The 17,439-nt window shown below is 45.6% G+C and overlaps 2 protein-coding genes across 2 annotated transcripts; both read right to left on the minus strand.

Annotated features, from left to right (window-relative positions):
* Positions 1-2,304: 2,304 nt before the first annotated feature.
* Positions 2,305-7,471, minus strand: LOC124472600 (presenilins-associated rhomboid-like protein, mitochondrial). Its single transcript, XM_047027534.1, has 8 exons — positions 7,348-7,471; positions 7,081-7,213; positions 6,640-6,735; positions 6,366-6,515; positions 3,294-3,364; positions 3,073-3,174; positions 2,893-2,990; positions 2,305-2,637 (listed from the first exon to the last, which is right to left on the minus strand). Exons 1-8 carry the CDS (start codon positions 7,384-7,386, stop codon positions 2,517-2,519), a joined length of 810 nt encoding a protein of 269 aa, XP_046883490.1. The 5' UTR covers positions 7,387-7,471; the 3' UTR covers positions 2,305-2,516.
* A 5,030-nt stretch (positions 7,472-12,501) lies between these two features.
* Positions 12,502-15,750, minus strand: lgals3b (lectin, galactoside binding soluble 3b). The gene is made up of 6 exons (XM_047027468.1): positions 15,652-15,750; positions 15,018-15,031; positions 14,318-14,725; positions 13,985-14,073; positions 13,350-13,518; positions 12,502-12,927 (listed from the first exon to the last, which is right to left on the minus strand). The coding sequence occupies exons 2-6, from the start codon at positions 15,021-15,023 to the stop codon at positions 12,769-12,771; spliced, it is 831 nt and encodes a 276-aa protein (XP_046883424.1). The 5' UTR covers positions 15,024-15,031; positions 15,652-15,750; the 3' UTR covers positions 12,502-12,768.
* Positions 15,751-17,439: the final 1,689 nt, after the last annotated feature.

Consider the following 17,439-nt stretch of genomic DNA (forward strand, 5'->3'; position numbering starts at 1 on the left):
ACATTGCTCGTGATCTGAAGGAGACGATGTCCGTCATTATGGCAGGTTGTTGAAGTCCACATAGACACGTTAATGTGATTGGCTAAAATTGGAAGAGACGATCTGATAGGCTGCAGAGGATATCTTTTAGAAAAAATGCATTTGTGGATCAAAGCGCGTCAGGAAAGTTCCAAAAATCCACACCAAAAATTGATTCACACCAACGAATGCAGGGATTTGTAACTTGTGTTTGTCAGGTTGCAAACGAATGTAATAGGGTCATTTATTTGTGAATCGCGTTACATTTGTGAATCACGAAATACATTTGTGAATCGTGTTACGTTTGTTTGAATCGTGTTGCGTTTGTTTGTTTGAATCGTGTTATGTCTGTATGAATCGTGCTACGTTTGTTTGGATCGTGTTAAGTTTGTTTGAATCGTGTTGCGTTTGTTTGTTTGAATTATGAAACTAATCTAACTCCATAGAAGGCCGCCCTGGCAATTTCATTGGTCCGTCCCGATTCTGGTTTTCTGTAGTTGTTCCCCAATACGAGACCCTCCAGACCCAACTTCCCGACCAAATTTTTTTGTGGGCGGGGAGAAGTTGGGCTGGCAGCCAGGCTACCAAACACCCCGTTTGCCCTGATTGGCTGATCTGCCTCTCTGGAGATACTAAATCGACTTTGTTTGAAAGGGGGGAGGGCTTTTTTCATGTTAGAGCAATAGCCCCTCCAAATGTCTGTGGACGTGCCTAGGGGGGATAGATGGGGGGCTGCAGTGTGAAGGGAAACTCCATGCAATGTTATACTTTCGTTTTCACATCCTATAAATGTTTGCTCTTTTTAGCCAATAATAATAGGGTCATTTATTTGTGAACCGCGTTACATTTGTGAATCACGAAATACATTTGTGAATCGTGTTATGTTTGTTTGAATCGTGTTACGTTTGTTTGTTTGAATCATGTTATGTTTGTATGAATCGTGTTACGTTTGTTTGGATCGTGTTAAATTTGTTTGAATCGTGTTGCGTTTGTTTGTTTGAATTATGAAACTAATCTAACTCTATAGCCTTCATACGATGATGGACAGATGATCAACAGTAACGTAATCAACAACGTCGCGAAAGAGCGCTTGGGTTGAATTTGTTTTCAACAAACAACATATTACGTTGCTCTGATTGGTTGTAGGTCTATCCAATTGAGCGAAGAGGCATTTGTTTTACGAGTTCGGTTGAAACACGCCCCGTAGTCACAGCCCAACGGAGAGTTTTCAGACTCATATTCTGACTAGAATTATGAGTATGACAACGTCAGGCTAGGTGTTTGGGTTAGCGTAGTGTCAAATTCCTGATCCCCCCTCCCCACACGCCAGCCCCCCTCACCTCCACTGTTAAAACGCACCCCGTGTGGTGGTTCTGGGAATGACAGTCTATGACTGTTCTTCACCCCTCCACAGCAGATCATATAAACACTGATGTTGAGGAGAGGTGGAGAGGAGAGGTGGAGAGGAGAGGTGGAGAGGAAAGGTGGAGAGGAGGAGAGGTGGAGAGGAGGATAGTTGGAGGAGAGGAGACAACTAAGGTTAGGGTTTATCAAGGAAGGAGATAATTAAAGGAACAAGGGTCAAAGATGGAGAGTTGGGGTCATGAACTCACAGCAGTTCAGACACACTAAGGCCTTCCCGAACACATGATCCTTGTTCTGCTGTTTAAACTTTGACCTGTGTTCCACTGCTTCCTGTCTGAGTGGTAGATGGACCCAGGGAGCCCACAGAGACAGAAGCCTATAGTCTGTCACAGGAGTGACGCCTGGAGTCTGTCACAGGAGTGACGGCTGTGATTGAGGGCTTCTAGAACGAGAACCCAAACACACACTGACAAAACACACGTTCCAAAACGAGTTCCAAAACGCACACATTAATCTCAAAGCGTTAGTACACAAACAGAAGCAAAAGTAAATGTATCTACATGATCTCATTTCTCCAGGCAGAATGAAAGTGGGGGGTTTTCATGCATTTGCCTGGAAAATATTTATTCTACTTGAAATCGAAAGTGGATTTCCTATTGTAAACTTCCTGTTTCCTCGCACTCCTCCCTCCTGTTTCCTGTTACCCTCTCCCGACCAGAATTGATACACCCACACAAACACACGGTATCTCAACTCATACATTTGCATACACATTCATATTAATGTATTCTAACAATAATTATGGTTGAAACAGTTTGGATGTGAAGCTTTATATTGTCAGTAAAAAAGGTGATTTCCATCCCTTGGAAAGTAATATATCAGCAACAATTACCAAGACAACAATAACCAATGACTTCAAGATTTGGGTCAATGAGGAAGTTTATTGTGGTTTTGCTCCAGAACAGGACACACACACACACACACACACTCAATTTACCAACATCTCACAGGAGACACACATCTCTCACATGTATTCACACACACATTTTTCAAAAAAATGTGTATATACAGTCTTATAATGCACAAACAATTCCATTCCTCGAACACACACACACACACAGACACAGGCCAGCCTAGGGCCCCGTCCCCCCCGGGCGACCCCCTCCGGGGGCCTGGGAGCGTAGGCTGTGCCAGAACTTGACCAGTGGCTCTCTCTTCCTCCAGATCAGCTTGTGTCCGTAGGCCACGTACCAGCTGCAGGAGAGACCAGCGTTAAAGACACAGGACTGGAGAGACAAGCGTTAAAGAGACTGGAGAGACCAGTGTTAGAGAGACAGGAGAGACCAGCGTTAGAGAGACAGGACCGGAGAGACCAGCGTTAAAGAGACAGCAGAGACCAGTGTTACCTGTCTGATCTTTATCTAGACAACCTTAATGACTAACAACATCGTCCCGTCTCACAAACAGTAATGTGTTCATGTAGCGCTCCTCATCACTGGCCGTACTTACACTCCAAACAAAGCTCCGCCCAGGTGGGCCGCGTGGTCGAACACACGCCATCCCAGAACCAGCCCCGCTGTATCCATGGCAATGATAGCCTTCAGCGCCTGGGGGAGAAGGGGCAGTAAATCAATAACTCCAAGAAAGCCCCCCCCCCCCCTCTCTCTCTCTCCCGCTGGTGTGACTCACGTTGGCAGCGGTGAAGCTGATGAAAGGCAGGAGGATGATTCCCAGCTTGGCCTCTGGTACCTTGGTACACACCGCTGCCAGCACCGCCATCACCGCCCCCGACTGCACGCAGGACGTGACATCACACACAGGAAGGGACAGAAGGTGGACACAGAAGGTGGACACAAATAAAATGTTGACAAGCATGCATACGTGTGTATCAGTGTGTGTGTGTGTCTTACCGCTCCTAAAGACGGGTGCAGGCGATGTGTGGCAGCCTTACAGGAGTAGCTGACCATGGTGGAGACCACACCTAGAACACACACACACACCTTAACACACACGCCTCGCCGAACCACACACAGCTTACTACACACACATACACACTAGGGATGTGCATCTCCATCACTGAGCATTAAAGATACATAGAAGCAACTACTAACTACCATACACCCCTATTGCGATGCAGTGCGATTCAACATAATGCAATTTGCAATTCAATGAGATGCAAAATAATATGATTCTATGCAATTTACTATGGTACATCAGGGGTTTTCAACCGGGGGTCCGCGGCCCCCCTGTGGTCCGCGGCGGCATTGCAGGGGGTCCGCGAACCGAGCCTATGTTGATCAGTCCACCATTGATTTAAAAAATATATATACATTTGCTTTGATATTTCAACACATTTCCTGATTACTCTTGAATATCGTGAAAAATATGTATGATACTACATATGATAATCATTTGAGACATTCTGCAGTACACAAGTTGTCATCTTCCCTCTTCAGTTGTAGCCCCAGTTTATGTTGATTGTTACTGATCACCGTTACTTAATGCTCTCTCAACATGTCAGCTACATGTCTGTACATTTAAGTCATGAACGTTATATATTGATGTACATATGGCTCTGAGATGCAGTACAACTGCAATTTAATTTAATAATGATTGAATTGTTTTCAATTCTTAAGCTTAAGATGTTTTAAATACATATATTTTATTAGTGTTCAGAATCTCACATACACATATTTCAATTTTTTAGATTCTATGTATATTGTTTGAGGTTTTTAAGTAGGTATATCTAGATTTGTTTGAGGTTTTTAAATAAAAGCAACATGGAAAACCAAATATTAAAACTTCCTTCTATCCGCACGCACACACACACACACACACACACACACGCTCGCGCGCGCAGGAACATCAGTGGGATTACTTTGTAGTAAGAATGGTCGTCCCTGGGACTAAACCAGTTAAAACCCCAGTGGTACTTAATGATTTATTTCTTTGTCAGACTGGGTTAAGGTTAGTTAATCCTCAATGAACTAAAAAAGCGAAAGTTTTACTTCACATATGAAACAAAGTCTGTGACAAAAGATAAATAACATCAGGCCTGGACCTTGTCTTAAACCAGTCCTTCTTTCCTGTTGTGTGTGTTCTCTGAATGTAAAAAAGGGTCAACTATTACTGGCAGTCAAGCTGCTGTAAATACGTCACACTAAATTGAACTCATATGTCCTACTTTAAGGTTTTTCTCAATGACTCAACTATCTCTCGTCTTACTTTGTCGTACACAACAGGGATTTGTTTCTCAGAGAATAGCTTCCTATTCTTGCTAGGGGTACCGGTGGAGCTGAGCTAGCCACTGACTGTAGCCATAGCTGAATCCGAGGGGGAGGCAGACGTCTCCACACAAATACCATGTAGCCTCTTCAGGTGACTACCTATATTAGCCGTGCTGCCTGTGTACTTTATAGGAGCACGACACATCTTGCCAATTGCATGGGTCTTGTCAAATTGCCCATCTTTCTTGGAAAATCCAAAGTGTTGCCAAACTTAGGATTTATTGAAATTTGTTGGTTTGTGTAACTCTTTCTCCGCCATGAAAACACTCGCCCGAACACGCTTTCAACTCGCGAGAAACTTGGCCGAGACACTTGACGAGAATCGTCCACTGACAGCAGTGGAGATGAGAGCGCGCTTAAGAAACAGTTAGAGAGGAGAAATCTATCTAAATTATACTATACAATTATTGGTCAAAAATCATTGGTCACATTTATAAAGACTAAAGGTGTTCGCCTACACACGATTCTATATAAAGACATCAGAGGCAAAGATGTTAGAAACGATGCATTGCGATTTCATCCCACATTGTATCCGGTGCACACTTTTTTGATCCGGGCCATCACATCGTGACATCACATCGTGACATCACATCGTGACATCACATCGTGACATCACATCGTGACATCACATCGTGACATCACATCGTGAGCTTTTATGCCGATGCACCGATGCGAACCGGTGAATCTTCCCATCCCTAATACACACACCTCACCTTACCACACACACCTCACCTTACCACACACACCTCACCTTACCACACACACACCTCACTGTACCACACACACCTCACCTTACCACACACACACACCTCACTGTACCACACACACCTCACCTTACCACACACACACCTCACCTTACCACACACTCACCTCACTGTACCACACACACACACCTCACCTTACCACACACTCACCTCACTGTACCACACACTCACCTCACTGTACCACACACACCTCACCTTACCACACACTCACCTCACCTTACCACACACTCACCTCACTGTACCACACACACCTCACACACACACCTCACTGTACCACACACACACACCTCACCTTACCACACACTCACCTCACTGTACCACACACACCTCACCTTACCACACACTCACCTCACTGTACCACACACACCTCACCTTACCACACACTCACCTCACTGTACCACACACACCTCACCTTACCACACACTCACCTCACTGTACCACACACACACCTCACTGTACCACACACACCTCACCTTACCACACACTCACCTCACCTTACCACACACTCACCTCACTGTACCACACACACCTCACACCTCACTGTACCACACACACACACCTCACCTTACCACACACTCACCTCACTGTACCACACACACCTCACCTTACCACACACTCACCTCACTGTACCACACACACCTCACCTTACCACACACTCACCTCACTGTACCACACACACCTCACCTTACCACACACTCACCTCACTGTACCACACACACCTCACACACACACCTCACTGTACCACACACACCTCACCTTACCACACACTCACCTCACTGTACCACACACACCTCACACACACACTTCACTGTACCACACACACAAATCACTGTACCACACACACACACCTCACCTTACCACACACACACTTCACTGTACCACACACACACCTCACTGTACCACACACACACACCTAACCCCCCCCCCCTACCAGCGGAGAGGTAGACAGCGAGGAACTGCTCGGGTCCCAGCAGGTTGACGATGGTGGAGGAGAAGGTCCACAGGACGTACATGTTGGCAGCCAGGTGCAGAACAGAGTAGTGAGAGAAGCAGGAGAGGATCATGGGTAGGCAGCGTGTCTCTGGGGGGGAAGGAAGGGGTTAACATGAGGTTCTGAATAATTGACATAGGCAACACACACACACAGTCCCTCCCTCACACACACACACACACACACACTCACACTCAAGCACACACCTACTCACTGGAAGCTGGGTTGGCGGTGAAGTACTTGATCATGGTTCTCTGCAGGGAGGGGATTCTCCAACAGCATAACACTGCTGCATTCATCACTATTATACCTGGGGGAGGAAAGAGATAAGAAAAGATTATGGAAGATGAGAGAACATGATATGCTTCCATCTTCTTCCAAGAATGTGTCCCACAGTGACCCCAGCCACACCCTCCCTTTCTCCCTCATAGCCTCCCTTCCTCCCTCACAGCCTCCCTCCCTCCCTCCCCCCCTTCCTCCCCCCCTCCCTCACAGCCTCCCCCCCCCTCCGTCCCTCACAGCCTCCCCCCCTTCCTCCCCCCCTCCCTCACAGCCTCCCCCCCTCCCTCACAGCCTCCCCCCCTCCCTCACAGCCTCCCCCCCTCCCTCCCTCCCTTCCTCCCCCCCTCCCTCCCAGCCTCCCCCCCTCCCTCACCAGTGGCGGTGCGCTGGCCCTGGGTTAGGGAGCTCCAGGCGTCGTCCAGCAGGGACAGCAGCATGATGGCCTGTCTCTGCAGCTCTGGAAGCTGCCTCCACCAGGAGTGCCACACACTCATGTCCTGGGAGCCCTGGGGAAGGGGGGGGGTTAGTACACACTCACACACACCTGTCCCAGCCCTGTCCCAGCCCCCATACACCTGTACCCAACACTCACACACCTGCCCCCCCATCTGTACCCCACACCCCCTCAGGCCCCCCTCACCTGGCCCAGTCTCTCTGCCTCCTGCTCCTCTCTGGCCATCTGCACCTGCCTCTTCAAAGACTCGTACTGCAAGATGGCCGCCGCACCGAAGGAGCAGCCTGTAAACTAGCATGGTGTTAGATAACCAGCCCGTAAACTAGCATGGTGTTAGATAACCAGCCTGTAAACTAGCATGGTGATAGATAACCAGCTTGTAAAGTAGCATTTTCAGTCTGCAGAGTAATAGGCAAAACTTTGAGAAAAGCCGATAGTGAACATAAGTGTTTTTATCTAGCACCCCCCCCCCCCCCCTGAAAGTGCTAGGGCAGACCAGGCCGCGCTAGGTGCAACAGGAGCCTCACAGCCAAACAAGGACGTGTCTGTGTCAGTGAGACAGACAGGCATGAACGGCCTCTTCACTGGCTCGTCTTCTCACCCAGAGCTGTCCATACAAAAACTGGCAATACAGCATAGCTATCTTTATTACGAACACACACACACACACACTTTTCGACACACATTCCGAATATGACCTCGTTTCCAGAGACACCAAATCCCCAGCTTCCTCAGAACAATTGAGGACATTGCAGGGTGGGAACACAAGCTATTCTCTTATTATCTTGCTATGTTTCCTTATTCTGCTACTTAAGAAAAGACTTACACCTAGCTCATCTCAGATCTGGACAGTTCATCTTCTTGTTAGTGAACGAGCAAAACCACAATCAGGAGTCACCTCAAAGTCATATTACTGAGAATCCACAAATGACTCCAGATTAACCAGTGGTTGCTTAGTCAGCCTTAAATCTGAAAGTCGGAACAAGCACAATGTATCACCCAGATGGCTAACCTACACCATACGTGCTCATGCTGGAACTAGACTAGGCCTTACAAATATGCAGGTACCATTACATAAAATCCTGTGGGGTGTTTTGTTTTCTATTTAACTTGAAGAATGAGGAAAAGTGAGAAAAAAGACAGCAAGAGAGCAAAGGAGACAGCTCCAGATATATTGAGACAGATCGAGGGAAATAGTCTTGCACGGTTGCTCCACATTCCTGCTGCTACAGCCTTTAGAGATTCCACACAATTTAAGAAACGCCGTTTCTCTTAGCGGCCCTGCCGCAGGCTACAGCAGCATGGATTCTTAGCGAGCTTGTGGGTGGGTGAGCGTGGGTGCATGTGCGTTTCTGAAGAACATGTAAATATCTCGTGTTAAAGCATTTGCGTCTAGCTAGCCTGAGCACGGGTACATGTGGGTTATTCTCAACGACTATGACAGGTATGTCGCTTGCCTCGCGGTGGATGAGGGTGTGCGTAGTAACTCAAGTTTGCATGCAGGCCAGACAAGTAGTGCACTAGTGGAGTGCCCTCCAGTTCCTTGCCTGTGGCCCACAAAACAACAACACATGATCATACGCATTCAGGACTGGTTTCATTAAATGACACCTCAACTTGGACAGCCTCGATCAAGACAGCTGCCTATTGGGCACCGCAACAGCCTGGCCTCTCCCTTCACAGGCACGTGTTCTGCTTTGGGAAGGGAGGAGGGGTAGGGGGTATAAATACAAGTCCAGTCTTGTAAGAGAGGAGCCAATCGAGAGCTGGAACTCTGGTTGTGTCTATATATGGTGGAGGTAGGTAATCAATAGTTTTGGAATGCCCAACTTGTCAGTCCATCCATTCGGGCTGGCAGCCAGAATCCTTATTTTGCTGGCTAGTAGGTGTCAGATTCCTCTCCCCAACAACATGTGCTCTCTCCCACTGGTACGCACATAGCTGGTATGCACACTACAAACAGACAGACACAAACAGGCCCCATGCCAGTGTCAGTCCCATGACTGGGGCGAGATGGTGTGTAAGTGCGAGAGAGAGGCAAACAGGACACCCTGAATGACAGAGGTCCACAGAGCAAGTCAAGATATCCTATATCAGCTGCAGCAAACAGCAGCAGGCAGCAGCAAGCTGCCCCTGCACCTGAACAGCATTCTGGAACTACAAAACGGAGCTGGAATTACAAGAGACTACGTTCTAGAATCTCGGCAGCTGACTGTTGGCATCTATCTAGTATTGATCCCTTGATAGCTCCTTCCTGTCTGCTCTCTTGAAGACCCCAATCCTACCTTCTCGTGTGTACACAACAGGAATATTCACAACAGCATTGTGTGTAGTTGATCTCTCTGTTTCTGAGGAAAATGTCAAACATGTCAGCTCTCTATTAAAACAGTTCCTTCACCTGAACTATGCCAGAATTGACCAACCAGTCATGTTACACTGCATTTTCACAACAACAATTTAATCAAAGACATTGATTGGATCTATAAGCTTGTTTGTTCAGGAAGTGTGTTAAGACCGAGGTAACTAGATAGGTAGCTAGCTTAAGGCCTAATTGATGAGATGCCATGGAGAACTTCAAGTCCTACTCAGCAATGGCATGATGCCCTTGGCATGTCTTGGTGCATGCAGCATCCCCTGATGAGACTGAAATGTGACAATAATTGACTTCTTCAACTTATAACAGAGCGCAATAACAATTGAGTATAAACACTAGGGAAAGAATGTCTGCATAACGGTCATTCGTAGTGAATGGCTGGCTGGCTACAGCAGTAACGTAACAGCATCAAAGTGCCTGCATTTCTGGCTAAGTTAGCCTGCTAGCTAGCTGGCGCCAGCAAATGCCAAGTTTGATAGCTGCCTATAAGAGTGATCTATCTCCATAGCAGGCAATTGGCACAGAATAAGCAACTGCAGGATTTACTGCAAGTCCCTATCCAAACCTTATCTGTCCGAAAGGGTTAGCTAGATGCCTACCCAGCTAGCTGGCTGCATACTGCTTGATTTCAAACTTAAGTAATGTGGCTACTGTGTAACGCGCTAGCCCTGCATGGCTACATCACTAGCTCTCGAAGCTAGCAAATCATCTAGCTAGCTACTGTTTCCAAGTGTCAATAAAAGTGTACATATCATTTTGACAGGTAGATGCATACAATGATCGATTTCCCATTTCAAATTAAGTCTAGGTAAGACATCATACATGCAATAGTATGTCTAACATAAAATAGCCAGCAGCATGGTTCAAGACCAGACCAAGGAAACCAACCTGGAGACGAAAACTCGGAAATCACTCAGTTCCCAATCCTCTCGCTTTCTGGGCATTCACACAGGGCAAGGCAGCACAGTCTTGACACATCAGTCTTCGCAATCAATTTGAACATTTGTAGTAGCCGGTTGACATTAAACTAGCTGTGTAAACTTATGTATTTTGATTATTCCTTCTGTGCGACCACATTAATGCTACATTTGCGTACTAGCAATCTACAAACCTGTTTGACGGCCACCACTACATCTAGCTAGCTAAGAAAACGACGTCCACTGTGGCTTGCAGCGCGCAGCGCTCTGACGTATTTTATTTCTAACATCGAGGTGAGCGTCCGCAAAAATCTTACACGCGCACCCTAAAGTGAGGGGCTGTGCAGTACTTTAACATGCATACGATAAATAATTATTTATTTCTCAGTTATATGAGACAATTGCGTGTAAAGACAGTAATCACCAAAATCGAATCTACTCTAAATAAGTAGATTAGCGATACTAGTCATTGTTTTTTGTACACACTATCACCTTTATCAAGCAGGTATGCCAGGTGTAGAAGAGAGAGAATGAATAAATAATTACAACTGTCTTATGTTTCCATTGAGTCTCTAGAAGTCAATTTCCATCATAAAAAATGTATGACTAACCTGACTTTACTGTTGAAGAGAACAGGCAGGACCATCTTTAGGAGTGTAATCTCTGCATTTTTTGGATCTCTTTCTTTATGACTTATCATTGAATAATATCCAGTAAACGACTGCTAGCTGCTGTTATCAGTGGAAAAACATGATCTTTGAACCTAAAAAGGCAGAAAGACTACACTACACTGCTTAACATGAGGGTGAGACCTGACAGACCTGACAGAGGTTGCTGTGCTTACTGTGCTCTCTCTCTCTCTCTCTCTCTCTCTCTCTCTCTCTCTGTCTCTCTCTCTCTGTCTCTCTCTCTCTCTTTCTCTGTCTCTCTCTCTGTCTTGCTCTCTCTATCTCTTGTTCTCTCTCTGTCTCTCTCTCTCTCTCTCTCTGTCTTGCTCTCTCTATCTCTTGTTCTCTCTCTGTCTCTCTCTCTCTGTCTCTCTCTCTCTCTCTCTCTCTCTTTCTCTGTCTCTCTCTCTGTCTTGCTCTCTCTATCTCTTGTTCTCTCTCTGTCTCTCTCTCCTTCTCTCTTGATCTCAATCCGAGTTAGTTTATCTCAACCAGGTGAGCTTCCGTAGAACTCATTAACTGCACACTCCAGTCTCTTGAACAAGTTTGTCTTTTGTCTGCCTTGCTCTTTGTTGTTGTCATCAAGATAAAGTATCCAGTGGTGATATATGATGTCCCTTTGTCCTGTGCTTTGGTTCAATTTTATCTGGATTATATCCTTTAGCTATAAAAATAAACAAACAAGATGATATAGAGGAGCAGTCCATCTACCTTGCCCATGGTTACCGGTCTTTAGCATGTGGGCAGTTATTAGTGGGTAGTGAGTGTACTGTACTTTGCAAGGAGACACAGTTTAGCTGGTTGATTATGGAGGTATGACTGTCAGAAGTCTAGATGTTTCTCATGTGTCTACATGTATCCTGTCAGCTTTACCCCACTGTCGGCTGTCCATGACCTCATAACAGTGGAATGGGGATGTTGGAAATGTATGTGTGTGTGTGTGTGTGTTGGCTACGGGTTTTAGGATGTGCATGTTCCTTTTCCAGGACAAGATGTAACAGGTGCAAGCTTTAGTCTCCATATTTGCATACATTAGCATAGTTGTACATTTTCACATTGTTTGTAAGGTGAAGCAGGTAAATCTAGTTTAATGAGCTTGAAGTGCAGGATCTACGAGAAACTCACTTAAAAACTCACCCTTCACAGAGCGTACAGTTACACAACACAACAAGTTCCAAAGATATCTGAAGACATTTGGAGCAGGGTCGAGTCTCTCAACTGTGCCCCCTAGTGGGGTATTCAATGATGGTATTTACTGACAACCAAACATGTATTGTACAGAAGAGGTTCTCTCTACCTAAAAGAGGAGAACATCAATATATACTGTAACTTCAACATTAGATACTGTTTGTTTGATCACCTAAAAATCACATTACTAGACTTCTTTATCAGATTGTTTATTCCATTTGAATGACGACAAACAATTCCTGATTCATTATTTCATCGCTTTTAGTATTACATGATTACTTTCAAACTAAACTGAGAAATAAGAAAGAGATGAAAAGTCATGTCAAGTTTTCTTGTAAAAACATTTTTGGAAAATAGAAAAAGAAAACACAATGACCAGGGATGTAGATTTACATGGGAGCAATAGTTACAAAGCCACATCAGAGTCTGGTTTGTGTGCTGATGCATGTCTGGCCTGGTCTCAGGGTAGCCTCTCGATCAGCACCGAGGACAGGGTGACGTCGTTGTAGATGCCTAGATGGTTGATGGCCTGAAGGTCACGCATACGGTGTTTGAACTCAAACAGGTGGACCTTGTTGACAGCTACTCGGAACTCACTGGCTGTGCACAAGATCTTGAGCTAGGGGCACACACACACCAGCAACACACACCAGCAACACACACATACACACCAGCAACACACACACACACACCAGCAACACACACACACACACCAGCAACACACACACACACACCAGCAACACACACACACACACCAGCAACACACACACACACACCAGCAACACACACACACACACCAGCAACACACACACACACACCAGCAACACACACATACACACCAGCAACACACACACACACACCAGCAACACACACACACACACCAGCAACACACACACACACACCAGCAACACACACACACACACACCAGCAACACACACACACACACACACACACACACAGACACACACGACTCAAGTTGAAGGATGAAAAGTAACAGTGTAGCAGGGCCTTTCGTGTGTCACGTGTTTTGTTTGTTCTCACCTCAAATGACTGTCCCTGAACAAAAGGGAACTGTTTGTGTTCCCTCTCTTCCTTGCCCCAGTTGTTAGCAATGAGGCTGTTCCTGACGATGGTCTTCTTGCCTTTGTCGTCAAAGCGAGGGTTCAGGTGCATGGCGATGTCATTTCCTCTTGTCAGGTTCACAGTGAACCTATGAGATGGTCATAACAGTGTTTACTACATGATAGCAGTTTTTACATGACATCTTTTTTTCATCCGTTGTCATGGAGTCAGTGAAAATACCATTAGTGGGGGATTAGAGCTAAGACACTATGTCATGCAGGAATCATTTCTCAGCTGTCACTGCAAAGAAGCCCCACTGGTTTGTAATTTAAAGTTAATATCGGCTTGACTATTGAAATCCTCTCATTAACTCCTCATTACTTTCTATGATTACACGCACAAAGATTTTGGAAGTTGCCTTCATGCGTCGAGCTTTTAAATGATGACAGATTATTCTACATGCAGGCAACATTCCCAGGATTTACCCCAGCACACTGAAGCTACATCTCACACAGAAAACAACATTTATAGATCCAAATAATTGTAACACTTTGTCCCTACAGAGATAACACAGAGCTGAAGATATGCGTTTTGTGCTGTCTGAGAGAACTGACATTTTGGCGTTGGGGTTGATCCTCCCGTTGATCGTGAGGAGCAGCTTGTCGTACAGTCCGTTTGGCAGAATTTGATCATAGGGCACCGTCTGTGACGGGAGGTAGCACAGCAGAGCTTGGAAACAGCACAAGACACCATAGCGACAGCTACACACTGATGTTGTCATTATTTTTACAGATATTCTTTTGAATTAGGGGAAAAAACATTGGTGTGTGTGAGATTGCTCCGAGACCATAAGTTATTTCCTATTTGGAAAGTTTAAAAAAATGAAATGAGACTTTGTCAATAGGTGAGGGAACATGACAGGTCGTCGTCAATATCCAAAACCTCACCATAGACTTCTGAGCTGCCATTGGTGGGCCGGGGCCTGGACCTGGGTTTGGACTAGGCCACCCCGGGGCTGTGGGTTGGCTTGGCTGGGCAGGCCACCCGGGTTGAGAGGGTTGCCCAGGTTGGGGCCCAGGCCACTGGGGTTGTTGGGCTGGCTGTCCTGGCCAAGCTGGTTGTCCTGGCTGCCCACCTGGCCATACAGGTGCCCCAGGCTGTCCAGCCTGCCCAGCCTGCCCAGGCCAAGCTGGCTGGTTGGGCTGTTGGCCTGGCCATGCTGGCTGGTTGGGCTGTTGGCCTGGCCATGCTGGCTGGTTGGGCTGTTGGCCTGGCCAAACAGCACCCCCTGCCTGCTGGTTCTGACCAGGCCAGGGACTGTTGGTTGTCATACCATCCCCCAATGCATCTGACAGCTGAAAGAGAGAGAAGCAGAGAGATAAATACACAGTGAAAGAGAGAGAGAGAAAGAAAGAGAGAGAGAGAGAGAGAGAGAGAGAGAGAGAGAGAGAGAGAGAAGAGAGAGAGAGAGAGAGAGAGAGAGAGAGAGAGAGAGAGAGAGAGAGAGAGAGAGAGAGAGAGAGAGAGAGAGAGAGAGAGAGAGAGAGAGAAAGAAAGGTGTGTATGTAGCTCAAAAGTGTTTCCACTTCAGCATTAAACATGCAGTACAGAGATAGTCATGATCAGATTCCAACAGTAATTACTTACATCCATTGTTGTATCTGAAACAGAGAGAAGGCTTGAATTAAAATCGATGCATCAAAAATCTAACAAATACTCATACCAGGCAAATATATTTGAATGACACTTGGATAATGTCCTGAGTTGTTCAAGCTTAGTAATTATTTGTAAGCCCATAAGCAGCATCATTGGGTAAATAAGTGCCTGTGGTTGATGATGAATACCCTGAATGGGTGAAGAAAAGCCTGGTTTCTGGACTACACAGACCAAAACACTTTACTTATTAATGTGTCACAAGTGTAAAAGGAAGGAAGCCTTCCCAGACCATGAAAGCTACTTTGCATTGACAGTCATCCATTTTGTACATGTCTGCGCTACCACACCCAGACACTAATGTTTCAATTACCCAGGAAATAGATGCTTGTACAAGCACTGAATGTTTATAGCCAATTCTCCTTTTTGGTGACAATGATAGACCTTGTCTTACTTCTCAGAGGATCTGGCTACTTCCTGGAACAACCCCCCCACACCTTTTTACAAGAAGTTGTTGTAACTTTCCATACACGTTCACCTTCCTATTACTTGTTTCACATCATTTCAACATGAATTAGAACACAGATTATTACACCAAAGTGAAAATAAAATGATATCCAGAACATACCTGTGAACTGAGGTGAGTTACTGTTAGAGAAACTCTGTCCTCAGAATCCAAACAGAAATTTGAGGCTCGTGTGAGAGATGTGTGAATGTGCCAGCATATTTATAAACAGCCCCTCCCTGTGCCTGGAACCCTCAGAGAGAGACACGCCTCATTGAAAGAACAGGATTTCTTACCTGTGTGAAAGGTTTTAAAACTTGATACACATCAATGAAGTGCCCTTGTGTATGTTCTTAGACTTGTATGTACTAATACTAATGGTTTTAATGTACTAATATGAATGGTTTTAATGTAGAAACATTTTGACATCTCTATGTGTATGTGTGTGTCTGTACATTCTGCCTCTCTCCTGTCCTGAAGAACTTGTGTTTACCTGCCTCAAGTATTAACCTGACCCCAAGTACATTTGTTTCCATGGCACATGAAAGTGGGTGTGGACATGGAGGAATGTTGTCTGACAGACTTTCTACAACCCCTTGTTTGTAAAAGACAAACAGAACCCCAACTCATGGGAGACAGACAAACATAGTCATCATGGAAACAGGGTTTGGCCAGATGTATGTCTGTCAACCTACTGTTCACAGCAACCTACGTACAACTACTTTACCTATGGCAACCAGTAGACATGGAGATAAGTTACTGACAACAGTTTGGAAAATAGGCTGATTGACATGATACAGTGTCACACGCCAACAATCAGTGAAGGAAGTGGCTGGGTAGAACCTCTTCTGGAATGCAAGCATTGGAATATGTAAATGATGTCTGATCAATTACTATTTTTTTTTTTGTTTTGTCATTTGCACACGCTCTTATCCAGAGCGACTTACAGCAAGTACAGGGACATTCCCCCCGAGGCAAGTAGGGTGCAGTGCCTTGCCCAAGGACACAACGTCATTTTGCATGGCCGGGAATCGAACTGGCAACCTTCAGATTACTAGCCCAATTCCCTAACCGCTCAGCCACCTGACCCCTCGACCCCCCTATATGATGTCTGGAGGTTGCATATCTCCTCATTTCCATAATTACACAAAAATATAAACTCATCCAGCAGTAGAGGCACCCTGTAATCTGCCGATGGCTACTGCATGAACAAAGAAGGACAAGCCCTTTCCTCTTTCTTCTTTCTTCTCCCCTCTAAAGAAAGCATTCTTTAGAGCTGAGTCAGGTGTCATACTGTGAAGCGCTAATACTTGCAACTTTTGTCAGTGCAAAGGTTCTCCCTGGGAGATATATAGATTGATTATAGCCCTGTGTCAACACCATGGAGACGTGTTCTGCTGAACTAGGAGACGTTTACATGTAGTCATTTAGCTGACGCTCTTCTCCAGAGCGACTTACAGTAAGTACAAGGACCTTCCCCCCGAGGCAAGTAGGGTGAAGTGCCTCGCCCAAGGATACAACGTCATCTGGAATGGCCGAAAATCAAACTGTCAACCTTCAGATTACTAGCCTGATTCCCTAACCGCTCAGCCACCTGATTCCCTAAGACAAATACACATTGAACACAAGCGTCTTTCTGTGCCTTCTGATTATTTATGATTCAGCTGTAATTCCTGCCTTGATTTTCTCAGAAACACTGATTAATTCATTCATTCTGAGCCAGTGGCTGGTGATTTCACATGCTCAGTACGCAGTGGTGTGCCTTGTGCCGCCCAATGCAAAGTTATTCTAAACACACACACACACACACACAAACACACATTCACAGAGCAAAATATGCTTAATCCACACTATTATCACTTTATTGCTGTGCTTGACCAAAGCTAGCACCTTCCCATGACACAAAACTAT

Source organism: Hypomesus transpacificus, chromosome 10 (genome assembly GCF_021917145.1).
Source record: "Hypomesus transpacificus isolate Combined female chromosome 10, fHypTra1, whole genome shotgun sequence".
NCBI lineage: Eukaryota > Metazoa > Chordata > Actinopteri > Osmeriformes > Osmeridae > Hypomesus > Hypomesus transpacificus.

Coding starts and splice junctions, on each gene's coding strand:
- LOC124472600 (XM_047027534.1), bottom strand. CDS start 7,386: ATGGCCAGAGAGGAGCAGGAGGCAGAGAGACTGGGCCAG. Junction 7,214..7,347: donor AGGCAGAGAGACTGGGCCAG/GTGAGGGGGGCC, acceptor CCCCTTCCCCAG/GGCTCCCAGGACATGAGTGT. Junction 3,365..6,365: donor CGCTGTCTACCTCTCCGCTG/GTAGGGGGGGGG, acceptor TGTGTGTTCTAG/GTGTGGTCTCCACCATGGTC.
- lgals3b (XM_047027468.1), bottom strand. Junction 13,519..13,984: donor ATCAACCCCAACGCCAAAAT/GTCAGTTCTCTC, acceptor ACCATCTCATAG/GTTCACTGTGAACCTGACAA. Junction 12,928..13,349: donor TTCAGGGACAGTCATTTGAG/GTGAGAACAAAC, acceptor GTGTGCCCCTAG/CTCAAGATCTTGTGCACAGC.